The 26,662-nt window shown below is 40.7% G+C and overlaps 3 protein-coding genes across 4 annotated transcripts; 2 read left to right on the forward strand and 1 right to left on the reverse strand.

Annotated features, from left to right (window-relative positions):
* Positions 1-288: 288 nt before the first annotated feature.
* LOC127769663 (transportin-1) lies at positions 289-12,448 on the forward strand. Its single transcript, XM_052295274.1, has 29 exons — positions 289-586; positions 1,803-2,090; positions 2,260-2,349; positions 2,558-2,635; positions 2,709-2,789; positions 3,371-3,421; positions 3,920-4,005; positions 4,241-4,307; positions 4,400-4,456; positions 4,544-4,573; positions 4,848-4,907; positions 5,008-5,124; positions 5,861-5,974; positions 6,139-6,237; positions 6,648-6,773; positions 6,850-6,924; positions 7,034-7,105; positions 7,243-7,353; positions 7,828-7,911; positions 9,217-9,324; positions 10,276-10,377; positions 10,462-10,524; positions 10,593-10,667; positions 10,970-11,041; positions 11,132-11,256; positions 11,320-11,371; positions 11,449-11,517; positions 11,594-11,653; positions 11,754-12,448. The coding sequence occupies exons 1-29, from the start codon at positions 410-412 to the stop codon at positions 11,835-11,837; spliced, it is 2,673 nt and encodes an 890-aa protein (XP_052151234.1). The 5' UTR covers positions 289-409; the 3' UTR covers positions 11,838-12,448.
* Positions 12,449-12,676: 228 nt separating this feature from the next.
* On the forward strand, positions 12,677-13,419 carry LOC127769672 (30S ribosomal protein S17, chloroplastic). The gene has a single exon (XM_052295285.1). It carries the CDS (start codon positions 12,692-12,694, stop codon positions 13,250-13,252), a length of 561 nt encoding a protein of 186 aa, XP_052151245.1. The 5' UTR covers positions 12,677-12,691; the 3' UTR covers positions 13,253-13,419.
* Positions 13,420-13,986: 567 nt separating this feature from the next.
* Positions 13,987-24,923, reverse strand: LOC127769661 (increased DNA methylation 1-like). 2 transcript variants are annotated; one of them, XM_052295272.1, is made up of 12 exons: positions 24,623-24,923; positions 21,469-24,519; positions 21,202-21,325; positions 20,732-20,817; positions 20,094-20,335; positions 19,341-19,427; positions 18,435-18,534; positions 18,017-18,212; positions 17,700-17,896; positions 16,962-17,069; positions 15,155-15,914; positions 13,987-14,565 (listed from the first exon to the last, which is right to left on the reverse strand). In XM_052295272.1, the coding sequence occupies exons 2-10, from the start codon at positions 24,517-24,519 to the stop codon at positions 17,049-17,051; spliced, it is 4,104 nt and encodes a 1,367-aa protein (XP_052151232.1). In that variant the 5' UTR covers positions 24,623-24,923; the 3' UTR covers positions 13,987-14,565; positions 15,155-15,914; positions 16,962-17,048. The 2 variants fall into 2 exon arrangements, with proteins under 2 accessions (XP_052151232.1, XP_052151231.1); XM_052295271.1 differs by having other exon boundaries at positions 21,469-24,540.
* Between the last annotated feature and the right edge of the window lie 1,739 nt (positions 24,924-26,662).

Below are 26,662 nucleotides of genomic sequence, written 5' to 3' on the forward strand. Positions count from 1 at the left end.
GTTTTTCAAGTTTATAATAATTGATACTCAATTCTAATGGTCCATCTTATTTTAAGTCGCAAAAAATTGCACACCAAGCAAATCGAAAGTAGCCTAAGTAAATTTCTACACCATTAGTTTACATAATAAACCCCTAATCAAGGATGCTAAAATTAGAGAAAGAATCAGAAGATGAGAGATAGGGGGGGGGGGGGGGTAAATGATAAGGTAAAAGAAAAATGGAGTAGCAGATAAAATTGGAGGAGCAAACAGTAATACTAATAAGTAAGGGAAGGGAAATACTACTCCTCCAATTGATTGATTCCCTTTCTCCTCCGGAGTTGTCTTCTCCTCAGCCGCCGCCTCGCCCTCCTCTTCCTCTTCCTCTTCCTCTCCCTCTTCCTCTCGACTCGCAGCTTCGTCGGCGGCGATGGCGGCGGCGGCGCTGTGGCAGCCGCAGGAGGAGGGCCTCCGCGAGATCTGCACCCTCCTCGACGCGCACATCTCCCCCAACTCCGACCAGGCTCGCATCTGGCAGCAGCTCCAGCACTACAGCCAGTTCCCTGACTTCAACAACTACTTGGTTTTCCTCCTCGCCCGCGGAGAGGTCATCCATCATCTACTCTACCTCTTCCCTTCCCCATCCCCAACTCCCCCCTCGCTAGGGTTTTCACCGATGCGAATATGCGATACCCCTGCCTCTAACGCTGCTGCAGGATTACTCTCGATCTGAATCGCGCCGCTTCTTCTTATCGTTTACTGTTTTTTTCCTGCTTGCCTTGCCCCCGTTTGACTGCTACATTAGAAGCTCCAATTGCTCGGTTGGTTGCTACATTAGAAGTTACTCGTGTTGTAGAATCGCCACTGCTGATTGGGTGGGATTTTCGATGCTCAGCTGCTGATACCACCTCTTCAATGGCGTGGTGTCTGTTCGTCGGAGATACTTCCACATGTTTCATCTTATCTACTGCGTTTGATTACAATTACATTGCCCATGCTTACAACTATGTTAGAAATTCATTTTGTTTCTTCTCACACAACCCTACATGCCCGTGCACACTCCTTCGCCTTCTTGTTTTAGCTGCTATGTCTCCATATACAAGGGTTTCAGTTTTCTTTAAGCAAATGAGCAGCAACTAAATCATGCGTTTATGTCACTGCGATGCGCCGTCTTGTCATACATGCTTTCTAAAGTACAACCTCCGAATTTTTAGATTACTCCTCACATTATTTGCTGTTGTGACAAGTCATAGGTCAGCCCGTAGCGCAATGTATTTGAAATGACCTCAGGTTTTAGTGAGGTTTACTTTTTATGGAACTAGGCAACATCACGTGAAAGCTTAAATATAGGGGTGGACACCTGTTAAAAACCAAATTGCTCCCTAATTAGATGTACAGATTGAATTGAAGCAATACTGTTGTTTTGGTTTAAGGTGTTCGTGCACCATACAGTAGTACGGTCTTGATTCATCAATATCAATCAATAAATAATACATTCAATATGATTCTATATCCACTCCTTCCCTCTAGAAAATTACACATACAGTTGGGATGATATTTATCTAAACAATGGCAGCAAGGTAGGATGAAAATTTTTAAAATGTTTGTTTCTTTCTTTCAACCTTTGAAATACTATTTTTCGTTTTTATGGCCAACCAATGCTAGGAAACTGTAGACCTGATGCAGATTTAGCCTTGTAAGAACTCTGCAGATTATCAGCCTTGTTCTGGAATAAAATGTGTTCTTTAATCTTGATACGGTTATAACCCTATAACCTCCTAGTGTTTATGTCTTCTCTGACGTGTAGTCAAATCTCTTGCCAGGGAAAATCTTTTGAAGCCAGGCAAGCTGCTGGACTTCTGCTGAAAAACAACCTCCGAGCTACTTTCAGCTCCATGCCTCCTGCTTCCCAGCAGTACGTAAAGTCTGAGTTGTTGCCATGTATAGGGGCAACCAATAAGGCAATCAGATCCACAGTCGGAACAGTCATCAGTGTACTCTTTCAAATTGTTCGAGTTGCTGGATGGATCGAGTTGTTTCAAGCTCTACATCAATGCTTGGACAGTAATGATCTGGATCATATGGAAGGTGCTATGGATGCTATATACAAGGTAAACTTCTCTCTCATATTTTTGAGCCTGATCTGTGATTTTCACATAGAAGACTTCGAACAGTTGGTGTCTACGTGCTTAAGCAGTAACTCAGTAGCGAACCTGTAGCATGAATACTCTATGTGAACTTGAACATGATTTGCATGCTCAAAAACTTGTTTTTCTACAGATCTGTGAGGATGTTCCTGAGGAGCTTGATGTTGATGTTCCTGGTTTGCCTGAACGGCCAATCAATGTATTCATGCCAAGATTACTGCAGGTTTGTGTTACATCTATAACTATCAAACATGGTGTGTGTACTTTCATTTCCACAATCTGTAAAATCATAAATTCTATCTGTTTATGTGCACCATCTGAATGCTTATTCTCTTCACAACATGCATCTGTGGAGGTGTATACATGTTTGCACACTCTGGTCAACATGTTTGCAGCATTTGTTCTAACAGTCTGCTCAATTGATTTTTCAGTTTTTCCAATCAACACATGCAATCCTTAGAAAGCTAGCTCTGGGCTGTATTAATCAGTACATCGTGGTCATGCCAGCAGTAAGAATACCCCTCCTCTCTCTATGTCTTACCTTGCTTAACAATTTTTCTAATCATTTTCATTTATATGCAGGCTTTGTACATGTCGATGGATCAGTATCTTCAGGGTTTATTCAACCTTGCAAAGGATCCGTCAGCAGATGTTCGGAAACTGGTATTTCACCATAGAGAAATTACACTATGTTGCTATCCAACTACTTTCTTTTATGGAAATATAACCAAAATAATTATATTAGTGTATAGAAGTACACAATTTACAGAGCATCCCACAAGATCCACATTAAACCAAAATAAGATAAAACTCAGAACATTTTCTAGTTCCGGAATAACGAAAGCTTGATTATACCCCTTAAGAACAATGAGGCCTACCTAGATTTCCTTTCATCCTTTTATGAGTTCATTTTTCTAGCTGACCACTCCCTCCGGTTGCAAAAACATGTTGTTTTTGACGTTGACGTGGACATGGTCTTCAAAAATGCAATTTCGACAGATAAATTTCTACTGGGGATCATTTGAAAACCCTGATAAAACTATAACGCGGTGAAGGCTAATCCGAATATTTAAAAAGACATTGATGTTCAAAGTTTTAAAGTTTTACTTGAAACATGTCCAAAATTACATGTTTTTATGACAGGAGGGAGCACAGTGAGTATCTATAGATGCTCCTATGTACTATTCAGTTGCTCAGTTGCATGTTTTACCTTGATATAGTTCTGCTTCCTGTCTCTTTGATAGGTTTGCTCAGCCTGGGTTCAGCTTATTGAAGTAAGGCCATCAATTTTGGAGGTAACTAGCACATTGCCTGGGCATTTCAGCAATCTCAAATAAAATTACCATAAGTTCTATTTTTTTAAAAAAAATAATAAATCCTAAGATCTAAATATTTCACACCAGATTAAATGCCACATACACACACATTTCACTTGCAGCTCATGCCCTGGTTTGTAGCCAGGCAATGAAATGTTTAATTTCCCTTGTGTTTATGTTTGTGCAGAAACTATCCAATATCTGTTGTTTTCTTTTTGTTTGTTTTTAATCACAATACTTTTGATGCCCTGCTGCAAGGTTTACTTTGCACTGATTTTTGTTATTTTTTCATTAAGTAGTCCGTGAAGTTACCCTATCGAGCTCAGATTTCATGCTATTCATTTTTTTAAGAAATAAACAACTGTCGTTGACTAGGGTTGCTTGTTTATCTCTGGGGTTGTTGATCTTCATTTGTAGATTTTTCAATTGCTTATATCTTGTGTTATGCTGGATCTAACATTGGATAGTAAACTGCAGCCTCATTTGAAAAATGTTACCGAATTGATGCTGCAAGCTAATAAAGATTCAGATGATGAAGTTGCTCTCGAGGCTTGTGAATTCTGGTATGTCCCCTGTAAACATGGTAATCCAGCATGCATATCAAAACTATATTGTGTCCATATCTATGTGTCAACTACTTGTTCTTATTCTTAAAATTTCAGTAGTTCGTTATGCTCACATTTTATTAGGCGTCATCCATCTGATTTTAAATAAACTATCATCAGCTGCGATATAGGCAGTAGTTTCTTTTATGTTGATTAATGCTTTATTGAAGTTGTAACTATGGTGCATATCTAGGTCGGCATACTGTGATGTCAGCATGCCTCCTGAGGGGTTGAGAGAGTTCTTGCCATGCTTAATCCCAGTAACTGTCCCTTTCCCTCTTTATAATTAGTTCTGATTCATTTGAGAGCTGGTCACAGTTTCTTTACATATTTTGCTTGCATTCATTTGTAGACACTCTTATCAAACATGAGCTATTCTGATGATGACGAATCACTTGCTGATGCTGAGGTGGTAAATTTTCTTTATATCTCGCATATTTCACTGGTGGGTTATTGGTGATAGTGACTTGCTCTGATATATATTATATGTTATCAGGAGGACGAATCGTTTCCAGACAGGGATCAGGTTGGTTAAATCTTCTGTAACGATAAAGTTCTCAGTGAATGTCCTAGATTAACCTTGCAGTCCTGTAGTTTTGTTCTGGAACTGGTGTATCAGAGGTTTTGCTACCTTTTATGTTTTTTGAAATTAGTTACTACCAGCTTGCGTTGTCTATTGCTCCTTTATTAGGTTGGGCAACCCTAAAATTTATAAAAGATATGGAAAGTGACTGTATGTTTTACAGCTATATGCTCTCTGCTTTTATTTCTTTATAAACAAGAAAGGCATTGTATAACAGGACTTGAAGCCCCGGTTCCATGCCTCTCGACTACATGGATCTGAAACCGGAGAAGACGATGTGAGTCCAGAAATGTTATTTGTTTTTAAAAAGCTTAATGACTTCCACCAACTTAAACTGTCGAGATGAAGATAACATTGTTTTGTTGTCGTATGGACAGGATGATGATGATGCTGTAAATGTTTGGAATTTGAGGAAATGTAGTGCTGCTGGCCTGGATGTCCTTTCTAATGTTTTCGGTGATGACATTCTTCCTACTTTAATGCCTTTGATACAGGTAAGTTGTACTTTTGGTTTTGTATTTATTATGGCTAGCATATTTATCAAGATTGATATTGTGATGCATTAGCCCCTGAGCTGCTACTCAAATTCTAGGTATATTTGGCATTTGCTCTGATCTGAATTTGCAAATTGTAGAGTTTGATCTTGAACACACCTTGTCAGCTGGGCACTTCCAATCTTTTTTTTCCTTCGAAACTGGTGTGATGATTCCTGATTAGTTGGTAACATATGAACTAGCAGTTTCTGGTTCGTTACAGTAGCTGCATCATCATATGTTTTGTAGAAGCTGATAAACCATAATGCTTAAGTTTATCTGTCAATCTCAAAAAATGGCTTTAGGCTTCAAATAATAATCAATGTTCCAAGGTGAACTACGTTTTTTTTTGCCAACTTATTGCTTTATTCCTGTACTTTTTTGGGGCGAGTTACCTTTGTGAAGGCTGTTGATGTAATATGGCTTTTTTTTTATAAAATGAATGAACTCTGTTGTGGTTCGCCAAGTTAAGGGATTTGGGACTTTCTAACTTCCTTTGTAAAGAGATGAATTATACCGTGTTTTTGTCAATTACTTAGAAACCTGTTTGTAGGGGTTCAATATTGAAGCGTTATTGTAGAACCCTATCCACAGCATTATTGGGTTGTTGGCCAAGTGTTTATATGTTCCGATGCTGTGTGCTGTTTCTGACCTTGAATGATTTGGATAAACATACACCTTTTTCTGTATTTTGCAGCAAAATCTGGCTCGAACTGACGATGATGCGTGGAAGGAGAGGGAAGCTGCTGTTTTGTCTATTGGTGCTATAGCGGAGGGATGCATTACTGGGCTATATCCCCATCTTCCGCAGGTATTTTTATCAATTAACTATTGCTGTATTTAATTCCTTGAACTTCATTAGGAAAAGAGTAGCATGTGTGTATTGAGACTCACTTTTGATTTCTTCATCTGTCTATTCTGCTTCCCTTCTCATTGTGAATTGTACCTATCCTAACATGTTCTATTCATTTGCAGATTGTTGCTTTTCTTATTCCACTTCTTGACGATAAATTTCCTCTTATACGGAGTATTACTTGTTGGACCCTCTCCCGATATAGTAAATTCATTGTACAGGTAATATGAGCATTCCTAAGTGTTGAATCTACCATCTTCTATACTGGAAGATTTTTGTTTTCCTTCAAAAGCTAACCCCACACCACACACACCCCACCCCCTTTTTGTATTATGCATTTAAAGTAGGTACATGACAATGTGGACTTTGGCTTTTTTTTTTTTGTTCAGCGTGCTGTGTTTGCCTTTTAAACATCAGTTGGCAGACTACTCATTTTTTCATTCCTAACGACATGCATTTTGTACTATTTGGGTTTTTTTTTTTCTGGTGGTGGTGGTGGTGGTGGGGGGGGGGGGTCCAAAGGTTCGCTGTGTTCATATAATGCTCTATGAACTGGACTTGCTCTTTATTTATCTATATGCAATCCATAGATGATTCTTAACTTATCGTGCATCCTTTTTTGCTGATGCAGAGCCTAGAGCATCCCAATGGTCGTGAACAATTTGATAAAATCCTCTTAGGTTTATTAAGGAGGGTTTTGGATACTAACAAAAGAGTGCAGGAGGCGGCGTGTTCGGCATTTGCAACGCTTGAAGAGGTTATCTACTTGATCTTTGAACCATTTCTGTTTGAGATTTTCTGTATAATTATCATATATTTTCTTCTGTTTTCAGGAGGCTGCTGAAGAGTTAGTACCACACTTGGGAATTATTTTGCAGCACCTTATGTGTGCCTATGGAAAATACCAGGTTCTTTGTAATTTAAAGTCATAATTTTCAATTGCATTGAACAATGCAATCCAACAAGTGCTTCCTAAGGCCTCATTAGTTTTAACTCTACGTGTTGCTTCATGAGCAGAGACGAAACCTTCGAATACTCTATGATGCTCTCGGCACTCTTGCTGATGCTGTTGGAGCTGAGCTTAACCAGGTGCAAAGCATTTTGATGAATATCTCTCTTGTTTGTTCTTTTCTATTAACAAGCAATTATGTCTCTTTGTTTGTCTGATTCCTTTTGTGTGTTGATTCCTTCTACTTATAACTAACTACTTTTAATATGCTGCGCAGGCAAAATATCTAGATATATTTATGCCACCACTAATCACAAAATGGCAGCAACTTGCCAACTCTGATAAAGATTTATTCCCACTGCTCGAATGCTTTACATCTATCGCTCAGGTACTTACAGTTTTTGTCTGTGCTTACCTTCTCTAGTTTGAACATGCTAAATTTGATTTGAAGGTCCCTTCATACCCATTTTAGAGCATCTTTTGCGATATTCATGGTTATAATCTCCAGACAGTATGTTAAATGTTCTTGATGAAAATTTGGTCCATTTTGTCTTGTGTTAACTTAAGATTTTAATTTGCAGTAACAATAGAGAAAACAAGTTAGAATAGAAACTGACTCTTCAAATCGTGATCCACCATGAGTTTCTTACCTCAATACTTTACTCAAATATTTAACCAATAATGCAATTAGAATAGAAGCTGACTCTTCAAATCGTGATCCACCATGAGTTTCTTACCTCATCAATACTTAACTCAAATATTTAACCAATAATGCAAGTAAAGATGTCTGAAACATACAGATATGTCAATCAGGGCTGGCATCAACATGATCAGGATTTATTTATTTATTTATTTATTTCAGGCCCTGGGACCAGGATTTTCACAGTTTGCTGAGCCAGTATTTCAGAGATGCATCAATCTTATCCAATCTCAGCACCTGGCAAAGGTCTGTGAAATCTTTTTTCCCTCTTATATTAAAATACAGTTTCTTTGCTTCTCACATAAGCATAGCTATCTGCAGTATCTTTTTTTAGTTATACTTATGGATTTTAGTTGATTGGTCCACTGATCCTCTCTATTTCAAGTATTCTACCTCCTTAGAATTCAATTTATTTTAGGTGTGGTATTTATTGATCTTTAGCCTTGTTCAGTTAATCTCCGAGAGGGAGGGATTGGAGGGGATTTAAGGGAAATAATTCTACACCACAATAGCCTCCAAATCCCCCTCAATCCCCTTATGAGAGGGATTAACCGAACAAGGCCTCTTAGTGGAACTGAAACTTGACTGACTATTCTTCAATACAAAACACAATTACACACCTTCTAACAGTAGCATTGCACTGGACATATCCACTTTGATTTGGAGGGCCAGTCAATAACGCTAACGAAATTATTTAGTTGTAGAACTAACTGGGAACTTTCTGTTACAACTGAATCTTAATGATAGGAAAAAATGAGATCATTGCCACTCTAATCTTAAGGATATGATGCTGGATCTTTCCTATCCAAGCAGCTAACTCTATTTTTCTGGCATGTGACTACAGTCCACAGATCGGTTAGCATCAAATGCTTAATGGTCTCCTTCGTTATTTTAGTGGAAGATAAATTAATAGCTGATATCAAGTTGGTTATTTCCAACCCAAGTAATAAACCTATTAATTTGTAGCTGTTTATTACTAATCGGTAAATCTAATAAATAATGCATCTATCATTTTTATGGTCTTGAAACTTGAAAGCCACATTAAAGGTTAAACCACATTAAGGTTGCTTCCCATCACTTACATGCCCTGCAAGAATAATGACTGTACACGTTAATGTAATTATATTTTTACATATTCTATTATGAAAGAACAGACCTAGATCGGATTAGGGATACAATCAAAATATACAGGAATAATGACTGTACACATTAATGTAATTATATTAGTACATATTCTATTATGAAAGAACAGACCTAGATCGGATTAGGGATACAATCAAAATATACAGGAATAATGACTGTACACATTAATGTAATTATATTTTTTACATATTCTATTATGAAAGAACAAACCTAGAGATAGGATTAGGGATACAATCAAAATAGAAGAATATCAGGAGACAGGACTTGTCACCTTATTGGGGTTGTCACTGTTCCTCTCAATTCCACAAAAAGTCAATTCAATCGGCATTGATCTTCACTGGAATCTGGATGCTGCTGACTCCATCTGCATCAAAGAAACTTATACGGGATCACTTTTTCTACATGCAGGTTGATCCTGCTGCAGCTGGTGCATTATATGATAAGGAATTCATTGTGTGTGCATTGGATCTGTTGTCAGGACTTGCAGAAGGACTTGGCGCTGGTATTGAAAGCCTGGTAAATTCAACTATATGGCCAGTGATATTTCCTTTTTTTTTGTTAATTACTCTTTGTTCCCTTACCTATCGACCTCAGTAATCTGTAGGAGATCCATACCTTTTCCAAGCCCTACTCTTTCTTTATGCACATAGATTATGTGACGAATTTCTTGGAATAGAATTACACTAAGGGGTTAGACCATATGAGCGGAGCAGACAAACCAACCTGTTTCATTGGTGCATGACATTAAAGTAGACATTCTGCCTCTGTTAATAAATGATAGTTTTTGGGGTGCACAATGAGTATATCAACAGGGAAGAATGGAGACTGTTTATGGATGTTCCAGGCTGAAGTTTCACAGAAGCTGTTAGACTTGTGGATCCCCATCACCCTTTTCTCTCTAGGAGCTAGTTGCACATGTCTAGCTTGAAGTGATAGACTACATGTGGGTAATATTTGGTCCTTTCCTGTATTGGCTATACTGATTAATAGATGAAAGAAAAGGTAGGGTTACAAATACTAAGACATGCTTCTCCAAAAAAAGAGGATCCAAGTTCTGTAGGTTGTCCATAATATGTTAGAATGTGAGCTGCAATAAGGTACATGTCGGTACATAGTTGAGATGATGGTTATCAAACAAAGTGACTGGGAAATTGGTCTTGACGCTACTAACTATGGTTTAGGCCCTCTTTGTTTATAGGCTTATAAGCCAAAAAGTCTAAGCCTAAACAAACATGTAGCTTTTCCGTTTGGCTTTTTTAAAAGTCAATCGGTTATAAACCATATAAACTGAAAAGTCGGCTTAAAAGCCTAAACCCAACCAAAGAGGGCATTAGTTGAATGAAAACTTGGGGGTTTCAGAAAAGATTGTGCTTCATACTGCCTTTTCTTTATTATTTGTAAGACACTTCAAAGTGTGATGTGTGTAGCTCTTCGATATCTGTGTAAGCCATCTTCATTTTGTTTTAGGTTTCACAAAGCAGTTTGAGAGATATTCTTTTGCAATGTTGTATGGATGAAGCAGCGGATGTTCGACAGAGTGCTCTCGCCCTCCTGGGGGACCTTTCTAGGGTTCGCTGCAGACCACCAAAGTCCACCTTTTATTGTTTTAAGTTGCTTTGTAGCCAATAAAAAAAATAACAACTATTCATGTAGGTTTGCCCTATACATCTGCATCCCCGCCTTCAAGAATTCCTTAATGTTGCTGCGAAGCAACTGGTAAGTATTTTCTATCTGGTATAGTATAACATCTCGGATTCACTCCTCACATTATGTTGTTGCTGCAGAACCCGCAATGTGTGAAGGAGGCTGTGTCAGTGGCTAACAACGCCTGTTGGGCAATTGGAGAATTAGCAATCAAGGTTTTGTACCACTTTTGCAACCCTAGTTTTTTTTATTTCAAAAGATATTGCAACCCTAGATTGATACACATAGATGTTTCCTTTCTTTTCTGAGCAACTAGTACCATACCTGTTTCCCAGGATATACCTTAAACCTTTGTTACTGCTTCTACTGCCAATCACATTTGCCACATGGCAACTTTGACACTAAACTTGGCCGGCAACATGCACTCCTAGTTTCTTTCTGTGCCTATGACGTGCTAGTACTCATTGGTATTTTGTAAAATTGTTGTGGGTATGTCTAACTGATTATTCCTTTCCAGATTGGCAAAGAAATTTCACCTGTGGTTATCACTGTTGTTTCTTGCTTGGTGCCTATTTTAAAATCTCCTGAGGTAATTGCATTTTAAGTTGTTCTCATCACGTCTTTTACTCGAGTGAGCATTTCAGCTAAATGCCTCGTGTGTCCTGACATACTATTACAGGGCTTGAATAAGTCACTTCTCGAAAATAGCGCAATCACTCTTGGGAGGCTTTGCTGGGTCTGTCCAGACATTGTGGCCCCCCACATGGACCATTTCATGCAAGCCTGGTGCAATGCCTTGTGCATGTAAGTGTCTGTCCTTTAAGCTCTCTGGTGCCCTTTTATGGATCTAATTTTCGTCATGTACAGGATACGAGATGATTTTGAGAAAGAGGATGCATTCCATGGTCTATGTGCAATGGTACATCCACGCTTTTGCTTACTGTTACAATTTACAAAGCTGCCTGACTTACACAAAATACTGTCATTCTATACTAGGTAGCAGCAAACCCAACTGGAGCTGTGGGTTCACTAACTTTTATCTGCCAGGCCTGTGCAAGTTGGAACGTGAGATTCCTGTCATATTAGACATGCTTTCTGCACCAGTATTCTGCACTGAAGCTCACGATATTTGTTTATACAGGAGATAAAGAGTGAAGGTTTACACAATGAAGTGTGCCAGATTTTGAATGGATACAAGCAGGTATATATATTTTTTTCTTAGGGCGGGTAAAACGATTCCTCATTGCGGTTCTGTATCGGTACCGTACATGCAACAAACTAACAAAAAACATTTTCCATAGATGCTCGGAAGTGGGGGTTGGGAACAGTGCATGTCCACCCTAGAGCCAGCGGTCGTTCAGAGATTAGGCAGATACGGAGTATGAGGATACCGACGGAATTTGTTTTGGTTGTCTATTCTTTACTATACGTTGGGACGGAAGCAAAGAGAAGAAAGGGAACTCATCGTGCAGCGCCAGTGTGTGATTTTTATGATGTGATGGATTCTGGCCGGTTAGTTTTGTATGTTCCACTGCTAGTGATATATTGGTTCGCACAGGACTGCTGTCTGAGAGCATCATGTGCGTTGTCCTCAGCACAAGTGAGTGGTAAGAAAGAATTACCACGACAGACAGAATGAAGGCTAGTACCTTCCCTTTTGGTTTATTGAGTCGATTGGGTCGAAGAGCTGTGCTTGATTGTAGGTTCTATTGTACTGGTCAGTTCAGTGGACTCGGTTCTGTTTTTTTGTCACTCCACTGGCACTGGCACTGGCACCCCAGCAGCAACATAGAGTTGTTGGAAAGGTTTTGTAGCGTGTATTTTATGGGTCCAAGAGTTTAGGTGTAGGGTCTTCTCTCTTTTATTTTATTTTTTTTTCCTTTTGTGCTCGACAGGGTTGTATTGATTCATTCCCCAATAAAAAAAAAAGTATTGAACAAACATTGAGACTGAAACAAAAGGAAGATTGAACAAGCTTTGAGCCTGATGTTCAAGATGAGTTGAGAGGGTATATGGTAAAAGAAAATACTCCTGATCATCCAAGCCTGAGATTCGTAGGCCTATGTAGCGGCATATCGCTTACTCCTAACGTCTGGGTAGTGCGAGTTATGAGCACATTTGTCTTGCTTTGGCTGACCTTCCATTTCCATCCGGCTTCAAGACGAACGCACGCATACATACAGTAGCTAGTGTGTTTTCAAATGGGCTGGGCCGGTGATGTTGCAGTAGCCAGCCCATTATGCTGGGTTGTCCGACCGGAAACCTTATCCCCTACCCGTCCATCAGGCTCAGCTTCTTCTTGAGCTTCCACGGGTGGAGAGGCAGCCAAGGATACGATAGCAAGGAAGAGAGAGCGTTGAAGATGCTGCTGACCACCCCGTTCGTGTCGTCCCCTGTGAGGGTCCAGGGCAATGGGGGCAGCGGCGCCTCGCCGTGGGCGGGCGCGGCGACGGCGCTGAGGATCCAGGCGGCGAAGCAGCTGACGGGGCGTGTGGTGACGACGAAGGCGGACAAGACGGTGGGGGTGGAGGTGGTGCGGCTGGCTCCTCACCCAAAGTACAAGCGGCGGGAGCGCATCAAGAAGAAGTACCAGGCGCACGACCCGGACAACCAGTTCAAGGTCGGCGACGTCGTCGAGCTCCGCCGCTCCCGCCCCATCTCCAAGACCAAGCACTTCCTCGCCGTCCCCCTCCCCCCGCGCGACACCCGCCGCAAGTCCCAGCTCCTCCCGCCTCTCCAGTCCCAGTCCCAGTCCCAAGACCAGGACCAGCCACCCACGCCTCCTCCTTCCTCCGATTGATGGATTTTTCTTCTCCCGTAATCGTAAATTCGTAATGTAATAATCTGTGCTGTACTATGTACTCCATTGATTTTTATTTGCTCTGGATTTCGAACTTCCCCAGCAGCAATGCTATGTTCCCTTTTCATTTCATCTGCTCATATGCATGTTGTTACTCAGTGAAACCATACTACCAATATAATGCTACTAGAGTAGAATGTGCTTGTGTAATTCTGTTATCCTAGCCCCCATCCCATCGAAGAAATTATTTAGGGCTTCTATAGCATCGAAAGACTAAAAGAACTCAATAACCTTCGACTAGTGATACAACACCTCCGAACTACGTTCCCGGTCTTCAGCAAGCTTCCCGGTTTCATTGTGATGGTTCCTAATATGATTCGAGAATTTCAATTTGATATTTGTTTTAAACCATCCGGGAAACTTGTTTATACATGATACTGGTAGAATTCTACTACATAACTGTCCGCTTAAATTAATTATAGAGAAACAAACCCCTTGACCTATGCTGCACGGTCAAGCAACACGAGAAACAGTCAGTCATCGCCTGCTCCTGCTGGGCGTGTTCTTTGTGATGGTTGGAACAACTTGGAAGCGCTCTCTCCCAACACGCACAACGAAATGATGGACTAGTACACTAATTAAGCATTAGTTTAAAAAAACTTAAAAAATTAATATATTCTTTTAAACAATTTTCTTTTATTTTTTTTAAAAAATATATAATAGTTAAAAAAACATGCACGTGAAAAATAAAAAGCGGTGGTTAGGAAGAGCCTGAATACTTTGCTTGCATCGTCCACCTCCGTCTCCCAAGGCTAATGGAAGCAATCATCTCTTCCTGTGAAGGATCACTGTATTTTGTTTCACTTCCTGATTTTACTTTTACAACGTTATTGAAAGACATTGCATTCTGCAGTTTAGCATTTGTCGTGTTGCCCATCCAAGTACAAATACGAATCAACGTTTTGATTTCCAATGTGCAAGAAACGCATGAACAGCTGCATGTTAAATTGGCAAAAAATACTTGCCTTGTAACAATCTAAATAGTAGTATTCTTTGGTTCGGAAAAACTTCTCTAGTGTAGTACTACTACTGTAAGTAACTTGCAAGATTTGATGGCCCGGGATGTATCAGGTGTGAGAAAACTAATCTCTGGCTGCAGACCAGCAAAGGTAAATCTCCACTGCAATGCGACGCGCCAGCCCCAGCAGCTGATCAAAATTACCAGGCAGGCAGGAACTGCACCCAGGAAGAGGAAGACTCAAATGAAACATCTGACAAATGATGTGTTGATCACCAGCATTGTGATACTTGTCCTGAAAGTTTGGGACAAAATAGGAAGATCAATTATCTGACGACGAATGCAAATGCTGAAGCGAGGCAGATAAAGATGAGGGAGGCGACTATTTTGGCAAGGTCAAACAAATCAGTAGAGATGGGCAATGCACCGAGATTGTGAAGTGCAAGTGCGTGAGTATAATAGTTACATCTGGTCGGTAATTCTGCCACAGGTATATTAATTATTCTGACCAAACAAAACACAGAGGATGTACTCCATCCGTCCCATTTTAAGTGCAGCCATATTTTTTTTTTTACCTAACTTTGATCGTCTGTCTTATTTAAAATTTTTTTGAAAAAATTTAAAAACATAAGTCATACATAAAGTATTATTCATGTTTTATCGTCTCATAACAATAAAAATACTATTTAAATAAGACGGATGATCAAAGTTGTACACAGAAACTCATGGTTGCACTTAAATGAGACGGAGGGAGTAAGAGTTTAGTAGACTTATATTAAATTCTCAAACACTGCACACAGAAAACTAGAAAAGATGCGAGACTACAGTGGAGTCAGTAATGCATCAAATGACCATTGTAGTATTCAAAAAAGAAGGGAGCTTACTCGATAGCTTGGTATCTGTGCTTGTTTCGAGGACGAAATTGCATTAGTTTCTCCGCTCAGTTTCATTAAACTTTGCAACGCGATCCCCATTAAATAGTCACTCATACAATATCCACTATGGTCCACCATGGTCACTCAAAACAGCTTCAATGGCTGCTAGGTGCAACCATTCATATCTTCCGCAGGGTTAAATGTTAACCATGTTTCTGCAAGTAACCCTTCTGGCCACCATGCAGCTTATACGACCCATCAACAGTGACTGCATACAGCTTAGGTAAATCCCTATCAACATCACTCAGAAAAGGGTCAGTCATGTTCTGCTTTTGTCCAAGTGATCGCGATAAAGCAAAAAAATACAGTTTCGCATTGCATCTCAAACATTCATTTTTCATATTGCAGGGATAGATGAGACCATCTATCCATCCCTTGTTATTTCTTGCATGACTATCTGCTCCATTAACCTGCTGCTCAGAGGTAATTGAATCATGAACTGCAGTTGGAAGATACCCTCATTTTTCATATTTCAGTGATAGGCGGGAACATTTGAGTATCTGATGATGCCATCTTGTGTCCCTCAGATTTCTTAGCTTCACTGTATTCAATATAAAATCTAGCTCGACCAGCTCAATTTGATCCATTAACCTGCACCTCTGAGGGAATTGAATCATGAACTGCAGTTGGAAGATGTCTTTCTGTTTTGCAATAAAAGAGCTGTGGTCCGGTAAATTGCATCCGGGAGAATTCATTGCATAGTACTGGACTGCAGAGCAAAGAACATCAAGATTATCAGGCCAAAAAATGGAGATGGATCAGCTACAGAACGACTATACCAGTCTGCCCACTTGCACAGGCAAGTTGGTTTGGCTTCATTACTTGAGACTTTATACAAATGAAGGAATATCTTTGATGAAACGATTGTCTTTATGACTAAAGAATGATGACAGTATATATTGTCGCTAAAGATTTGTAGGGTGTCATTGAATCGATTGAATTCTAATTGAGGAATAGTGGTTGAACTATTGTTCCATGAATGATTTTACATGGTGTTAAACTACGGTCTCTTGAAAAATGAACATGTGTGGACTATGTATTGAATATTGATACAGATTCAAGTGCCATCCGAAAAGAGGGGAAAAGGGACAAATCAAAGCTACAATGGCATGCTTGTGTGGCATTTTGATCTTCAGAACACAGTCATATAGAAAATAAAAATACGTTAATATAACATTAGCAACAAAAACAAAACATATGCTGGTACTTGGTAATCTTTTGCTATTTTAGATGGGAAACAATTGCCAATACCATTTAGATTGCCACTTATGTTTCAGCAATGCAACTAATTTCCAGATCAAATGGGTATCAGAAGCAACAAATGGTAGGCCTGGATCTCTGTGAGACCACAATTAACAAGATGAAAGTTATGACACTTCAGGGAGCTCCAGTGCAAACCTGATGTAGTGTACTAAGGTTTACATATGCATATCAAGTTCAAATCCCACATTATGTTCTATTTTGCTGATTCTTTTGATGATGGATTGAGGACCTAAAATTAACCCAAATGATACTAAAGCAAATTATGGACTGTGGAGATAGCCTAGACTCTGGGGAATTGACCCACCAATAAAATATCAGTTCCAAACTCAATCTTCCAAAAAAGGAACAAACAGAAAAATAAAAAGAAAGAAAGGGGAGGAATATCACAACCAACCCAGACACACTCCAAAACTTTCACACGTCTACCCCAAACTCATGCAATGCGATAAATAAAGGTGCCCAAATTTCTAGCAAACAAGTCAATGGGGAATACCTGGAACTGGAAGGATGAGTAGCCTGAACAGTTGCCCAACACAGAGTAACAGCCAGAGACAGCCCAGAAATTCGATTTAAAATAAAATCACACTTCCCCAACAGCTAGCTGGACAATAACATAAATACATAATGCACGAATAAGTTATAGTTATGAGATAAAACATTACTATGTGCACAGCTAGAAAAAACATTTATGTTTGACCATGAAGCCATTATAACGAAAACGGGCTGTATGCATATGCAAAATTCACAAAAAGTTCTGCTTATTTGCACTGAATTTACATCACACATGAAGCTGCTATGAGTGATAGTGAAAGGGAAAGCATTTGAACACAATCCAAGCATTTATGCCCACATGTAGAGCCATGGTAGGAATGTAATTTTTGAAAGATATTAATAACTGATTTAGACTACATATATACGGCCTCAAGATATAATCCCTTCATATGGATTTCTCCCAGAGTAGAAGAAAGCACTATGATGGTCTTGACGTTCAACATAAATATAGGACCATGATAGCTATTATGTTTGGGATAGACCCAAGAGATTCTCTATGATAAATTGCAACTGCATCTGTATTATGATTGATTGAGTTAGCACTTTGTATTAGGTGCATTTTAAAGTGCTGTGGTTTAACCTTGCTGACTAAACAACTCAATCATGCAGTCGTAATGCTCCATCCCAGGCGTAATTGATCAAGGAAAATATAAAGCTTTATAATGTTGATGGACCAAACCTTGGCATGATTAAACCATGTTGCAGGACCACATTCATGTTTCAGTGCTCTGAAAGAAGCATTGGTTGCATCCTCAGTATTCAACTCGGCCTCTAACAAGTCAAGATCATGGAGTTCAAGATGCCCGTTTCCTTTCCTGCTAGGCAAACACTTACCATTAGGTAATCCAGAAACATTGTATGCATCCTTGTCCTCTTCTGCATAGTCAAACACCCAGTATTACTACACATAAAAAAAGATGGAAGAAATGCAGAGAAGTCCAAAAATATATAGCAGAGAACGCAAATGTCACCAATGGTAACCGGAAGATAGTTAACCTGATTTGGCAGCTGTAATTCCATCCAATCTTTTAGTTAGCAAGGATGTTCCAGGAAATAACATCAAGTTCACATTACGAAGTTGTTTCTTCTCATTATCTTCAATGGGTTTGAAACCAAATCCTGACACCCATGTATTAACCAACTCTGGGATGGCAGAAAGGACCAATGTCTCAACATGGAATGATCTAAGCATCTGCATTGAATGGAACGAAAATTCACATGGTCAAATCTTGACATGCAAATAAGATTAGATGCTAACAGTTACTGAAGTAGACAAGTATTTTAGAAGAAAAACACATCCTAAAATCTATAGCACAGTTGGAGTCCTATTAATCGAAGTTGTCATGGTGCATTATCATGATAAGTCCATAATTTGCTTAGTACACTTGTATCTCATTTCCAAAGTGTAATGTACCATTTCAATGGTGTCCATAAGTCTTCGGCACATTCCTTGGCGGCGATAATCCACAGAAGTAGCAACAAATGGAAGCTCAGCTGCTTTGGTCCCATGTACTCTGAATAAGATAGAAACAGAAATATCATAACCATCTCTGTATCAGGGAAAAAGAGAAATTTAAAACATATAGTCAAAATAACTGAGGCAAACAACAATCACAATTATTGTCTACTAAATAATTTCCAACAACATTGTTTTCATCCATCGCACTTTGCTGACGTATTCATCATATGAAAATTGGCAATTAGCTCTAGAGGAACAATATCGGTGCACTAGTGATTATATGTTATCTAACCATTCAGGGTTCCAAGATTTTTTTCAATATTAAATCAAAAGAACTACAATGAATGGACATGACATGACTGCAGGTTTCCATGTTAGACATCTCCATTGTAGAAAGTCATCACTGATTAGCTACGCATAACCAGTACGAAGTGGAGAGATAAGTATGCGCTCCTCTAAAAATAATCAACTGCGAGATGTGATTCTTCGGAAAATGTTAAACGTGGATTTTTAACGGAATACGGGAAAGGGGAATAGCATTACAGCGACATTGTTTAACAACATGTGAATGTACAAACTAGCAAAAGAATCATGGATGACAGGTGGGACCGTAGGCATTCCACCTGTTGCAGGTGCCCATATTTCATTTTTGGTACAGAGGTAATGCAAAGTTCATGCACTTTCCCGTTCACATGCATACTCTTAGCAAGTTTTGGATTACATGGAAAACAATGACAACAGTCAATGGCATGAGCATAAGATATCACAAAAATCACCTCGGTTCAAGAATAATACTTCAGGGCAAAGAAGAAAAAAATGTATAGCCCAGAAAAACTAAAAACCGATCAGCAAAGGCATTACCTGATAGATGCTACACATAAAATCTCATCACCTTTCTCCAGGATTACTGTATAGAACCCCTGGTAATCTAAGCGAGCGAAGTTTGATCTGGTGGAATGTGCTCAATGTTAGTAAACTTTACAATGTTCACTAAAATATAAATGGTGCAAGTACTGGTAAATCAATTTTCCAATATAACATGTCAAAAAAAAATTCCAATATAACAGGAAATGGACACATTCATATACTAATTTGATATTACTCATATTGGCAGTTCCATGAGTGGATAAAAGGTTTCAGTAATCGTCTGAGATAAATAAAAGCTTCCTTTATCTAAAAAGAATTAGTGGATATAAGGTTTCAGTACAGGCTTGTCTCTCCAGTATGGCATGATATCAACTGTGTAGATTAGCATGCAAAAGCAATGTGCAATACCCCAATACTTCCATTTTGAATTGCTGAATAGGCAATGTAATCTTTCAATGGACTAATGCAGAAACGTTGCATCTTTAATTCACATAAAAAGGATAAAAGGCAGTGAAAATGCAGTGACCAAACTGGGTTTTCTTGTCTTGGCCCTCTTGTTCATTACTTCATTTGATACGATGATAGTCAGATATCCATTTTTTACAAGACAGAGAATTGAAAGCATGCCATACGTTGGGAGAACGCATGTTCAATTGTCCCTATAGATGCATATAACTCTCGCCAATTTCTATCTTAGCTTACTACTGGGAAAAATGATAATAGGTAGAGAGGAAATAAGAAACTTGCCCCTTATTGTACAAGACATGCGGTATCATGTCTACACCAGTTCTAGGATCCACCATGCGAACAAAACATTCCTCCAATATAGTAAGAGCCACAGCTAATTTTGTATTGCATTCTGTCATATGCGCAATCTTCTTGGAAGAATGTAGCTTCCGCCCATCAGTGTTGCACTTCAATATGCTCCATGAAAGCTCGTTGTCAAGAAAATTCTCTATTCCAACGTGATTGTGTAATCCAATAAATATCTGTTACCAATAACAACACAAAAATGTTTAGTGAGGAAATATTGAATAGTAAGAAAACAACATTCAAAACCAGTTTCCAAGAAATATCTAAAACTAAAATCCGCATTTTCTAAGGTATGCGAAGGTAGAGTGAATTTGTAGTGACATGAAAGAAAAACTAGGTTTGATTCTTTGTGGCCATAGATCTGCACCTAGAGTTTTTCTTTTCCAAGCATTAGGAACAATATATGCAACACATGCTAAAATTCTACTGTTTAGTGGTTTGATTCTGGTGGAGCACATGAGGTAGATGAAACTATTGTGTATAACAAAGAATGCAGAGCCAGAACTGAACTAGGCTTAGTGACTAACTAAATAATCTTCCACTGCAGCATCTTATAAATAAAAAAACATTACCTCTTTACAGTATCTCCCACAAAACCATATGTTGGATTGTTTATCCCCACAGGGGAGCATCTCCTGGTCAATGCAAGTATCATGGTCTGCCAGCAAAAAAACAAGAATGCATCAAACGAAGTTAAATACAAAAATTGAAAGATCAAATTCATCTGCTGTACATTATAAATAATGGCCAAAATTAAATGGCTACTAGAAGCTTAAGCACTCTCAAATAGGGTGCAGCTAAAGTGCTAGATGGGCTCTTGGATGCATAAGCCCTAATTATACATAGAAGATGGACTCTCTAAAGCAACTTCAGTGAAAATGAACATATAATACCAAAATACCCATCCAAATTACGGTAATTGAAAGTGTTTTAGTACCAGTCTTGTGGAATACACACTAACTAACTACCACAGCAGCACAGCCCAACAATCGCAGAAGAATGTAAAAGGACAAGACAAAACAGGAGGGATCATAATTATTACATGAATCTCCACACTGCAAACATTTCAAGATAGCCGAGAATGTTGAAACCTCCTTTTCACTAAGTGGATTCCCACAACTCCGGCATGTGCAGTTATGGCAGTACCAACTGCCTTCTGGAAGTTCCTGAAATGCAACAGGAAGGAAATAATTTATGAAACAGATCGGTTTAATTTTCTGGAACAAAGTGGTACAATGTGTACTCTAACTGAAACATGAAGGGGAGTTATTGAATATACAAACAATGACACAGTAGAGAAGCTAGATACCTGGTCAGACAAACAAGTTTGATGATATGTTGATGGGCAATTGTCGCAGCAAAGTAATTCACCACCATCTCCACAGAAACCACACGTATCATCATTTTCATCCATCGCCTCAACTTTTCTACCAGATGCATCACATTTCCTACTTAGAAATTCAGCAGACCAAGCTTCTACCTGGCATAGAGTGTACGATTTGCCAGACTGTAGAAAGAGGCCCAATGAGGACTTTGGTAAACTGCAACCGCCATGAACCTTGAAGTCTGATATAGAAAAGGTCTTGGTGCAACAATTGCACAGAATGCCTTCCCAGGTAACCTGCCCATCCTTAACAACTTCGTTGCTCTTCAGATTCCGGTACTGTATAACATCTTTTACGGTCAGAAAGCCAGTGGCAATCAACCAGCAGAGAACTGTTTTCCGTGCCAAACTTACTCTCTTCCCACCCAACAGATTTGATCCTCCTTTTCCGGACATTCGAGCAAGTAGCCTGCCACATTTCTTTGAGCTCTTAAACTTTGTAAACTTCTTTGCATCCAAAAAAATGGAGTCTGCAGCAAATTTGTGGCAGGAGCCAAGATCCCTATTTTTCACCATAGCTGTGATCAAAAGATCATCGTCATTGATACGTAACACACGGGGCCTTTTCTTGGCATACTTCTCCCAAGCTTGAGGTTTTCTTTTAGCAGCAACTGCCTTGCACGTCGGTGACTCCTGAGATAAATCAGTTTTCAGGACAGCAGCATTAGATTCGTAGGATAGGTTAACAGGAACAGAGTTGACCGTTGGAAGATTATGTACATCCTTGGGGAAAATTCCAATGGATGATTCCTTCAGCGACAGCAACTTCTTCTCTTCATTTCCTATGGGGATGAACTTGCTGGAACCTGATTCCGTTGGAGTAGAACCATTTTCTGGGAGTATGTTGAATCCTGCAGGTTGCTCAACAGTCTCCTCGCCCTGTAACATGCTGGTTTGCATGACTTCTGAAGGCAAGAGCACGTCGAGCTTGTTGCTTTGGTTGTTTGCATTTAGCTTTGCTAATTTGGATTCAGCTTTCAAGTGCCTTTTCGATGTGCCAACAGATGAACAGATACCATGTTCCTCAGAGCGCATATTGTTTTCTGCAAAAGACAATTCCACACTTGCTAGTTCGGTTTCTTGGTTTAACACAATTTCCACAGCAGGCTGCATAAAACTTTCAGAATGCAGTCCATCTAGTCCAGTTGAATCAATATCTGATATCCTTTTGGATTTCTTCTTAGTCTTTTTCACTGCGCTATTAATAAGTGTTGCTCCAGACCAAAGTTCCCTTTGTCCATTACTTTCAGAAATGGGATTTTCTGTTCTTTGACTTGTGTCACCTGCCGCGCAATACAGCTGGCTCTGTGTGCAGAGAGTACTCAGGTTAGTATCCCCGTTGTGGCCATCCTCCAAGTCATGGCAGCTCTGTAAAGCATGATTCCCGTTGCCACTCTCAGTTGCTAGTGTGCTACAATCAGAGTCCGTGATCACTGGAGTAGGTTGAATCATGCGAGTGGGCAACAAATCACTGGATTTCAGCATGCTCTTACTTTCTGAGGGGACATTCCTGCTGTCATTGAGAACATAGGTCGAACTATCAACAGCTCTAAGAGTTTTATGTTGTTGCAGAGCAGTAATTTTCCTACCAATGAACACAACAGCTATGAAAGGATCCAAAAGCTCCCACCGATGAAGAAGAGTGGGTGCATCTTGGCGGTTCACGAGCATCTTATCGACATAAGCCATTGTATCTGTGAGGTCCTTCCAAAATGTATCGATATCTGACCACTCCTTAGGACACTTTCCGCGTTGTGAACACGGGGTAGCTTCATACAATTTCTTGCCACAGAACTTCCAAGCCTGAGTTAGAGAGGTATGAACAACCTCCCTGTGTGGTGCAGTGAAATAGGATGCCATCTTAGCCCTGTCATTCCTTTTCCGTGGCTTGATGGTCCAGCCGGCATCCATGAAAAGGTGCTGAGCATGTACCTCCAGCTGATCAGGGAGTTCCCTGCTTAAATTCCTCTTGGAAGCAACAGCAGTAGTGCCGTAGTGTTGAGTGTTGTCAGCAGGGACATCAGCAGCATCATCAAGCGAACCAATACTTGCGCCTGGCGTACCAAAATTCTGACAGAGGTTGTCAAGTTGGACAAAGTGAGCAGAAGCAGTAGAGTCGCGGGACAGGTGAGGCAGAAGCGTAGTATCATAGACTGTGTTGCTGTAGAGTGAGAAGTGGTCTGGTCCTGTGACAGACAGATCTGGTGTAGTAGCTGAATATAGAGTATGGCTAGTGGTGTCAAGCATTTGGGGTTGATCATAGGTGAAGGACATATCAGTGGGGAAGTGGTTGTTATCTTGGAGCCACTGATTCAAGAAGGGATCGGAAAGAAGAGCGTCATTGTGGAAATCAGAGAAGTCTGCTAGTGCCTCCATATAGGAAGGCAAAGGATCTTCGACTCCACTGTTGCTGCTGCTGGCAGCCAAGGCGGTGCACATTCCAGCAGCAGCAGGAGGGGGAGGAGGAGGAGGTCCAGCGGAGTGTTGCGGCGGCGTTGGTTGCATCATGTCATGGAAGAGGTCAGCGTCGGTTACACTTAGAGAGCTGCCTCCGCCTTGCCAGTAAGCAACGAAGCCCTGCAATGCGGCGTCCAACTCGAGGCCTCCATTCCCATTCCCATTCCCATGTAGCACGGGGCCGTGAGAATGTTTGGGATCGATGGCGGCGGCGTCGACCTCCACGGGCGCGGGTTGAGGCTGCAGCGCGTGCAGGTGGTGGTGGAGTGAAGGCGCAGGCACAGGCGGAGGCGGAGGCGCAGGCGCAGCAGCAGCAGCAGTGGGGAGCAGGGATGAAGTCTCGGCCACATGAAGAAGAGGTGGAGACGGAGAGAAGACGTCCCTGAAGACCTGGACCTCGGGTTGCGACCTGTCGAAGGAGGAGGCTGCGGCGGACTGGTGCATGGCGAGGAGATCCTCGCCGAAGAGGAACCTGAGGGCGTCCTCCTCCCTGAACCCTAGCTTGTGGGCGGCGGCCATCTGCGGTGGCAGGTAATTTAGCTGCAGATCCAGATGAGCAGATGAGCAGGCGGCGACGGAGAGATGCGGATGCAGATGCAGATGCAGTGGGATACTCACTCACCTGGATGAAATCGGGATTCCAGTTCCCCAATTGGCCGGGAGGGGATGGGATGGATGCAGCCGGCCGGCGGAACCCTTCCCTTGCAGCAAGCTTAGAGTGGAGGAGGGAGCCCCAGCCCCGGCGGTTGCGGCTGACGGCGAGCTCGGGGGGGTGGGGTGGCGGCGCCCGGCGCCCCGTCGGCGAGTAGAGAAACACTAGTAGTGAGCAGAGCAGAGCTCCCCCGCGCCGCTTCTCTTCTCTTCTCTCACACCTCTTCTCTTCACTTGGACTTGGGGACAATTCCTCCCTGATTCGCTCACAGCTCACTCCTCTCTCACTTTACTATTTTTTAAAAATAAATCTATATCCTCCTAAAGATAAGCAAAAGAAGAAGAAAATTCTATATTCCTCAAAATGTGTGATTGGATGACGATATGAGGTCAAATTTTGAATTTCGCTTTTGCGCTCCAAACCTCCCAATTTGCCCTCATTTTCAGTACTACTACTAGTTGTATAGCAGTACTACTTGCACATGAGCTGCTTATTGGGTTTGACCTGAGTTTAGGCCATCATCTGAAGTGGGGATCGCATTCACTCGATGGATTTATCGCAGCACATTTTCTTAAGTACATAAACTTTATACGGACAATAATGTCTTTCCAATGATTCGTAGTATTACGACATTTCCAATCTAATATTTTATTATATTTTAAGATGGAACGAGTAATACTTCTGGTACTGTATAATATTACAGTAGTACTTTTCAAGTTAACTTTATATTTAGCTTTTTAAAAAAAGAAACTTAGCATTTGAGAAGTTATTTATGGTTGGAATTTTAAAATTTTGATATAATTTTATTCAAAATGTCAAATATTTATGACTAAAGGATGTAAGCAAAATGAGTGGATTTATACACAAGTGCAGTTACTCCATTTGGAATAGTAGCTAAGGCTATGTTCGCAAGCGTAGATTCCTAACCTCCACTCTCTCGTTTTCCACACGCATACTTTCCAAACTACTAAATGGTGTTTGTTTTGCCAGAATTTTCTATAAGAAAGTTCTTTTGTAAAAAAAATCGTATTAATCCATTTCTCAGTTTTTTTAGCTAATATTTAATTAATCATGTGCAAATAAGTAACCCTGATTTCCGTGCACGAGAGAGATGTTCCTAACCTCTCCTCTAAACACAACCTAAGGAACCAAATCACTCGTATATTGGAATAAGTCTATTCCGTCTCCCTTGTTTCTTGCATTGAATCATCTCCCTCAATTGTAAAACCGGGGTATAGTGTCTCCCCGTCTTCAAAAAACGGTACAAATACTTCTTCCGTGGGTTGGGAAGTGGTTTATGCTAACGTGGCAGGTTGAATAAATATGGTTGTCTCACTAAGTTAGCAAGTGAGACCTACGTGGGCGGCGGTGGACATCACAGCGATGGAATCCAAATATTCATCACGCGCCTCCATGCCTTGTTCGAGCGACTCGGACCAAGTTATCCCGACAACTAGTCACATGCGCACTACACAACACATCAATGTGGCTGCGCGGCAGAGACACATTCAACTCTGACTTCGACAACATGAGCTCCTCCTCCCCTTGCCCACACTACCTTACTCCGTTGTGTCGGTGTCGTGGCCCCGTGCACCGCTCCTCAGCAGCCTTGTGGTCAAGCTGCTGCCACAACCGCAAAACATCGCCGCATTGGCTAGAGGAGGACCACAACGTCACCCACGGGCTAAAGCATCAGCGCGATCCCTCGCCCACCGCTCACGGTAACCCTGGTCTCCAGGGTTCACGTGGCCAGGAGTTGCGCCAGACGTCGTCGCTGCCACACACGACACCAAGGTGCATGTGGTGACAAAACATCCCCTTATTGCCCTCGCCTTCATCCTCCCCACCCCTCTCCCTTGCCTCTCCTCTCCTCCTCGTCAACCACGAATTGTTGTTGCCTTGCTCTACCACTGCTCGTAGTCGTCTGGCCCTCTCTTTGTCTCTCGTCGGTAAGATAGATGGAGAAGAAAAACGGGAAGAGAGTAAGGGGAGGGAAGTAGAGAGAATGAC

The sequence above is a fragment of the Oryza glaberrima genome, chromosome 4 (assembly GCF_000147395.1).
Source record: "Oryza glaberrima chromosome 4, OglaRS2, whole genome shotgun sequence".
NCBI lineage: Eukaryota > Viridiplantae > Streptophyta > Magnoliopsida > Poales > Poaceae > Oryza > Oryza glaberrima.